Genomic DNA, 7,629 nt, shown 5'->3' with positions numbered 1-7,629 from the left:
ACACAAACTCTCTCTCTCTCTTCCTGCAGTCACTCAGACTCAGTCTTGTCCTGTCATCTCCTCTCATGAGTCATGTCTTTGACTTGCACAATATAATGTCTGTCTTCCTTTTTCTCTCCATGTCCTTTCTGTTGCCCATTTCTCTCTCCTGTTTCTGGGTATGTTTTTTCTTTCAGTTCAAATAACTCCCTATCTTTCTTTCTTGTTCTCTCTCCCTCCCTCTCGTTCTCTCTTCCTCTGACACGCACGCACGCACAAACTTATTAGAGAGACGAAGTAACTGTCTGCATGGTAAACAGAATGAATGCGAACACAACATTTGCCTTCTTTGGTCAGGTTAAAGAATGCTGTTTTTTTGTTTGTTCATGTGCTTTCCTGAACAAATATATATATGTTTTACATATAGGCTTTATGATACCAAAATGCACGGAATCTTCATCCTTTAATTTCACACACCTCTCGCCCCTGGTGCATCAGCTGGACCAGAAAGGATTCATGAAACACACACACAAGGCTTCCATTCATATGTCTGCCCCCGAACTGTATGACCTGGCCTTCTATGTGCTGTTTCATTTACATTTTTACTATTTACCTAAGCCTGCCACAGAAATATGGTTATAAATCACAGCTTGTCCCCAACTCATGCACCCAACTGTTCCCCACATTGCAAAGCATGAAATAAATAAATACATACATAGGCTACACGAGTTTAATTAATTTAATAAATAAGTAGGCCTAGGCTAAATAAGTCAATAATAAAAATAAATAAATAAAAATAAAAACACTTACGTGTTTCTCGTTGTTGTTCCAGAAGTAGAATGCGCCAATGGCCCCGAACAACAGAAGGATAGCACCGGCGATAAGTACTGCGATCCCGGCCTTCAACAGGCGTCCTGTCGCGGCAGGTTTTACGGCCACTGCGGTATACGCCTATAACGACAAGCATTCACTTCTTTAGAGAGAGAACAAAATAGACATATATTGCCATAATGCCATTGGTTCCAACTTCCAATAATATGCGCTAAAATTGTTCAATTTATTCCAGTGTCAGATATAGTCTATAAAGAAAAAACACATTTAAAGTTGTTATGTCAACAAGGCAGCTTGAGGATGGTGGACCGTGGATCCGGCGAGGGAGTTGAACAGGGACCCTGCAGCTTATTGTCCCCCGCCTTGTGTGGCTCTCTCCAGTCAGTGCACACTTGCTTTGGTTTGGTTTGGACCCTCTACGCCTGTCACACTTACCGGTGGCATGAACTGCTGCATGTCCTCGGGGCCCGCTGAGGCGATCGGTACTTTCTCCGTGCTCCCGGCCATGGCTGCGACTAGAACTAAACACTAAACACCTGAGCACACGGGGCCACTAACTCACCCCCACTCCACCCAGTCCCCCCTCTCCCACGCCCCCTGCTCAAACAGACCTGCTCATTCACAGAAGTCGTGTTTTATTACTGGCTTGGGGAAGTGACCAGGGGAAGGTATGCGGTTCTGCATGTTTTCCACCTGCACTCTCTGCCTCATCGGGGAGGGCAGGGGGTGCGTGCAGCCGCTTCGCATTTACGTTGCGTGACACTGGCTGGAATAATGGTGCAAATGAAGCTTGAACCAGCATCGCAGATTAGAGAGATGGCGATAATATCCTACCAGATATAGAACACAGCTCAAGGGGTCCATGGGAAAGCTGAAACGAGTTAACCTTTCGCTCTGTGAATAATGGTCGATTATATGGTGATGATTACGGCAATATATTTTCTTGATGTATGCTTATCGCCCATGTATTCATTAGGGGGGAAAAGAAAAGGTCGGGAATTCATTAGCCTACCCTAGTACCCGATGAATGGATGGTCACTGGGAAGGCTGCAAAACACATAAATGCTCTACGGATGGCGGACACGGGACACTCTCCTCAAATCACCTTGGACACTTCCCTAGGCTCTGAGTGTTTGCGCCTCTCTCTCTCTCTCTCTCTCTCTCTCTCTCCCCCTTTCGTGTCTGTTTCACTCTCTGTAACTCACAGCACTCACAGCACTCACACACACACACACACCATAGATAGATCTCACTTTCTCTTTGCAAACTGTGCTGGAGGTTAAAGGTGACCCCGGAGGAATGTGCCATGTTTTCTCCAGCTCAGAGGCAACACGTAGGTTACAGTGTGCAGTGGAGTGAGAAGTTAAATAACCTTCCTCTCCTCCACCACAGCCCATTCACTCCCTCCGCGCGTTCAGACTCCGAAGCTGCTTTTGTGTGATTAAAACTGTATTGGATCCATGTTCGTGAAGGTCAGAGAATGATAATGAGGAATTCCGCAAGGCTGCTCGGCACGTATTTGGCACAAAAGAAAAATCACTTTCTCATATAGTGTGGTGCAGGAGGGGGAAAGTGTTCTCTTACTCTGGCGAGGAGAAATAAAACACGTTATCAAATTGAGGAATTTGTCAAGCCTTGGCTTGCAATCCCTTCTGTGCCCTTTAGTGTTTCAAGGGAGACATTACACACACTGGTTCTCTCCATAAATTCAAGATAAATCACATGGGCCATTTTTAAAACCCAATAAGGCTACCACACACACACCGCAAGCATCGAATGAGAAACAAACAGCTAAAGGAGGGTGAGGTATTGGTCTCCCCATGATTCCGTGGGGCAGTATCTGTATCTGTCATTATACTAGCCTACCTTAGCATCTGGTCAGACACAATAAATCCAATTCACAAGAGGGACTGACCTTCTCGTGGCACCTGCAAGGGCAGGAGCCCACCGCTGTGGCAACAGCGACACCTGTTGGCCGTTAACTATAACTGATGTCAGGAACATCTCTGAGTCTGGACCTGGACTCTGTAGCCAAGGCTATCCTACGTTAAAGGAATTCAAACGAGTCAACGTTTTCGGAACAGCAGTTTTTTTTTTCAAGTTTATTTTTCTCTTAGAATATTGTGATCATAAGAAATCTGTACAATTGTCATTATTGCATTCAAATAATAATTTCATACATTGTTATCAACTTGATACAACCTGGTTCTCCGGCCTCAAACTGAATAGTTTTGTGGGCCATTTTAAATAGTAAGCATGCTTAAAGGTCAATATTTACAATTCATATGTACATATCTTTAATTTTTAATTATTACTTTTATAAAAAATAAATTCTCTGTATGTACAAAAAGAAAATTTCATAAGATACACTTTATGTCCAACAAATTCCCCCAAAGTGACTGAATGGACTCCCAAATGTCGGTTTTACATTAAAACATTTAAAATTACAAATACACAAAAATCGTGTATTATAAGCGTTTATACACATTCTCCATGGCAACAAATAATCTCATATTTTTCTTTACACATGATTCTCATTGTCAATGATTCATAAATTATATATATTTTTGTTGTTTTAAACACAGTGGACAGTATAGGTTCTTCAAGTGTGTGTTTGTTGACGCGTGCGTGTGCATATCCGTTTGTGTGTGTGTGTGTGTGTGTGTGTGTGTGTGTGTGTGTGTGTGTGTGTGTGTGTGTGTGTGTGTGTGTGTGTGTGTGTGTGTGTGTGTGTGTGTGTGTGTGTGTGTGTGTGTGTGTGTGTGTGTGTGCGCGTGTATGTGTGTCTATGCGTGTGTGCGATGTCAGACGTCATTGCTGGGACAGCGTGTCGGGGAGGGGGTGTAAACGGGTATGGAGACGTCGCTGATCTCCTGGTGACACTGGACCCGTGTGGGCCTCGGCGGCGTGACCAGCACGTAGTCGTACTCCGTGTGCAGCACCTTCTCGTAGACGCTCTGCAGGCCCACCGTCTTGGGCAGGTGGGCCTGGTAGAAGTTGTCCCCCCTGCGGTTGGGGTCCCGCGGCAGGGAGGCCGTCTTGGACATGTTGCCGGCCCCGCCGAAGGAGGAGACCACCACGGCGGTCGGGGCAGGCGACGACGCCATGGCCGGAGACGGAGCGGCGTTGGCGCGGACCGCCGTGGGGCTCCAGCAGCGGTCCGAGTGGCCGAGGACCTTGCATTCGCTGGTGCACGCCCACAGACCTGCAGAGACACACGGAGACAATGTTAGAGATCTGTACATCTACACAGACTGCAGAGACACACAGAGACAATGTTAGAGATCTGTACATCTACACAGACTGCAGAGACACACGGAGACAATGTTAGAGATCTGTACATCTACACAGACCACTGGTTCTCGATGTGGAGCCCCGGGGCATGGTGCCCTCGAACCAAATGGACCTGTGGATCCGTGTGTGTGTGTGTGTGTGTGTGTGTGTGTGTGTGTGTGTGTGTGTGTGTGTGTGTGCGCGCACTGTGTGTCATGTGTGTGTGTGTGAGGGGGGGGGGGGTCTGTAACTCTGAGAGTGTGTAGGCCTATACATCCATTTGGTTACATCCGTGGCCTAATGCATATAAACTTGTGATATTTTGAATCGCTGGACCAACACATCAGATCTCACTTTGATACTCCTCCATCATCAATCTTATCAACATTCAATTATTTGCCCGTACCATTTTGAACCACTATGGGTGGAACGAGGGCTCCATCTTTCTTCAGGCCCATATCTGGTCCACTGACGTCACTGTCACTGTCGTTGAAGTCACTGTCACCCTTGCCACTGTCTTTGCCGCTGAACACCGGGTCCCTGGCAGAGATGGTCGTATAGGAGTTGCCCTTCCAGATGGTGATGGGCCTCACCGCCTCCTTGCTATTCCCATAGCCAGGCAGAGTGGAGTAGCCCTGCAGACAAGACAGGGAAATATTAATATGCTTGCCCAATCCCTCCATATAGTTATATGGCTCTGAACCAATCAATTCAAATTACATGTGCAGAATTATATTTAATAAATCAAATAAAAATCTCACCTCATGCTTATTCCCCCGGGGCTTGCTGTCTGAGTCATACACACAGGGGACCTCACTGCCATCCTCTGAAGCTGAGCACATGTCACTGCTCCCTGGGTGAGCTGAGGTGAACCCCCCGGGCTGGCTGGCATAGGAGTGCTCCTCGAAGCCTTCCCCTCCTGCCGTCCCGTGGAGAGGCAGCAGCGGGTTGTCGATGTGCGTCCGACTCCGCTCTAGCGTGTCCTTCTCCCCGTACGAGTCACTGTCCTCTCCGCTCTTGTCTCGTTTGCGCCGGTTGCAGGTGGTGGCGATGAGGATGATGGCGAGCAGCAGGAGAGTGCAGCTCCCCGCGAGGACGACGATAATGACCACCGACAGGTCCCACTGTGCGTGTATGTCATCCCCCCCGCCTGTCCGGTACACGGTCCTGTCGCTCGGCGGGGCGCCCGCGACGAGGAGGAAGTGAAGCGTGGCGGTGGAGGTGAGCGCGGGCCGCCCGTTGTCGCTCACCGTGACGAGGACGCTCAGGGTCTCGTCCACGTCGTGGTGGCTCAGCAGCTGGTTGAGGTAGATCTCCCCGGTGGCTCTGTTGACGGAGAACACGGACGTGTCCCCCACGGCGGCCAGGCTGTACGACAGGTCCGAGTTCGCGCCCTCGTCCGCGTCGCGCGCCTCCACCTGCGTGACGACGTAGCCTGTGGGCGCGTCGCGAGGCAGGAGCACTTCCGCAGAGCCGTTGTTGAGGGCGGGCTGCGTGACGATCGGCGCGTTGTCGTTCTGGTCCACTATCCGGACATAGACGCTGGCGCTGCCCGAGAGGGGCGGGGAGCCTCCGTCGCTGGCCGTGATGCGCAGCTCCATGTGTTTCATCACCTCGTAGTTAAAGCTCCTGAGCGCGTACAGCGAGCCGCTGGCCGGGTCCAGAGACACAAAAGTTGAAATGGGAGAGCCCATGAAGTACGTGTCCGCCAGTTTGTAGTTGACCTTCCCGTTTTGACCCAGGTCAAGGTCTCTCGCGACCACGGTGGTGATGTACGCGCCGGGAGCATTGTTCTCCACCACGGACACGTCGTACACGGGCTTACTGAACACGGGAGCGTTGTCGTTCTCGTCCGTCAAACGAATGGTGTACTGGGTGATGGTCCTGAACGGGGGCGAGCCTAAATCCTCCGCCACTACCGTTAAGTTATACTCGGGGATCTTCTCTCGGTCCAGGGGGCTAGTGCTGACGATCATAAAGCTGTCTTCGTAGGCTTGCTGCAGCCTGAAGTGGTCGTGTCCGTACAGAGTGCAGTGCACCTGACCGTTAGCGCCGCTGTCGCTGTCCGAGGTGCTGACGAGGGCAACGAAACTCTCCCTGGCCGCCGCCTCGGTGATGTAGGCTATCCCCGCCGTGATGGATGTCATGGGGGTGATGGAGATTTCCGGAGCGTTGTCGTTCACGTCCTGCACCTGCACCACGATCTTACAGATCGCCGGGGTCGGGTTCTGACCCAGGTCGGTCGCCTGGACGTCGAATTCATACGTGTTCTTGCTCTCGAAGTCGATCGGGCTCTCGAGTGTGAGGCGTCCGGTTTTGCGGTCCACTCTGAAAAGTTGTCTTATCTCGGAAGGCACCTGGTGGCCGAACCCGTATACCACCTCGCCGTTCAGTCCCTCGTCCGGGTCCTCCGCGTTCAGGTCCAACAGCAGGGAGCCCACCGGCGCGTCCTCGGGCAGGTCCACGGAGAAACTGTTCCTGTCGAACACGGGGCTGTTGTCATTATAGTCTTTCACCTTGATGTTGACCCGCGTCGTTGCGCTGCGGGATGGGTTGCCGCCGTCCATAGCAACTAGCTCCAGTGCGTAAGAACTCTGCGTCTCTCGGTCGAGTTCCTTCATGAGGACCAGCTCCGCATATTTAACCCCGTCGGCTCTGCTGAGCACATCGATGGAAAAGTGACTGTTGACGGAGATCTGATAGCTTTGGATGTAGTTCGCGCCCACGTCCTCGTCCACGGCAAAGTCCAACGGGATCCTCGTGCCCACCGCCGTGTTTTCCGAGATCTCCAAACTCGACTCTTTTCGGGGGAACTCGGGGGAGTTGTCGTTAATGTCCTTGACCTCCACCTCGACGTGTATGAGTTTGAACTGCTCTTTGGAGAAACTGACCACGTCGAATGCGATGATGCAGTGCAGGATGTGTTTGCAGATTCTCTCCCTGTCTATCCTCTCCCCGATGGCCAGCTGCCCGTCGCTCTCCCTCAGCCGGATGAAGGATGAGTTGAACTGTTTCATCATCCTGAAGCTGGTCTTGGAGCCCGGGAAGGGAGAGGAGGAAATGTCCTTGGCCAAGTTTCCGATTACAGTCCCCGGCGCGTCCTCTTCAAATGTCTGAAATTTCACCGTTTTCCCCCATGTGAGAGCCGTCAGGGTAGCCAGAAAGATGCACAGCGGCGCCAGCCCGTTCCACCCTGTTCCTCCCATCCTTGACACTTTGACAGATAAATTATAATAACAAATTCACTCAACTGTCCAGCTTCAACCAAACTAAGTTGGGAAAAAAAAGCCTTCCCAATAATGTCTCCTTTTCTTTTCGATTCTCAGCCACAGCCTTTTTTTCTTCCTATAAAGCTATATTATAATGCCATATAGGTTTGATAATGCGCACGCTGTGTATGCGCTCTCCTCGAGGTGTGCTCTCTCAGCGCGAAAGGGCTGCAGTGACGGGAGGGTTTATACGGCGCAGCATGCAAATGAGCTGCTGTGTGACCAATCCGCGCTTTGAACGGGAAATGGGGGACTTCTGAAAGACCTCTAAGCCTGT

At 50.6% G+C, this 7,629-nt stretch overlaps 2 protein-coding genes across 2 annotated transcripts in view; both read right to left on the bottom strand.

The window, feature by feature from the left end:
- The window catches only part of LOC310870639 (leukocyte cell-derived chemotaxin 1-like), an 11,897-nt gene extending 10,514 nt beyond the window's left edge, over positions 1 to 1,383 (bottom strand). The window contains exons 1-2 of the mRNA XM_083781903.1: positions 1,246 to 1,383; positions 790 to 930 (exon numbers count right to left, since the gene is read on the bottom strand). Of these exons, the coding sequence (XP_083638029.1) occupies positions 790 to 930; positions 1,246 to 1,317 (213 nt within the window). The 5' untranslated portion in view covers positions 1,318 to 1,383. The remainder of the gene's footprint in view (positions 1 to 789; positions 931 to 1,245) is intronic.
- A 2,231-nt stretch (positions 1,384 to 3,614) lies between these two features.
- On the bottom strand, positions 3,615 to 7,289 carry LOC310870799 (protocadherin-8-like; the record flags this gene model as incomplete). Its single annotated transcript, XM_083782117.1, has 3 exons — positions 3,615 to 4,015; positions 4,490 to 4,718; positions 4,845 to 7,289. The coding sequence occupies 3 exons, from the start codon at positions 7,287 to 7,289 to the stop codon at positions 3,615 to 3,617; spliced, it is 3,075 nt and encodes a 1,024-aa protein (XP_083638243.1).
- Between the last annotated feature and the right edge of the window lie 340 nt (positions 7,290 to 7,629).

This window comes from Protomyctophum parallelum (assembly GCF_964188405.1).
Source record: "Protomyctophum parallelum genome assembly, chromosome: 14".
Taxonomy (NCBI): Eukaryota; Metazoa; Chordata; class Actinopteri; order Myctophiformes; family Myctophidae; genus Protomyctophum; species Protomyctophum parallelum.
The sequence above is the reverse complement of the archived record's forward strand: the minus strand, read 5'-3'. Positions and strand labels throughout refer to the sequence as shown.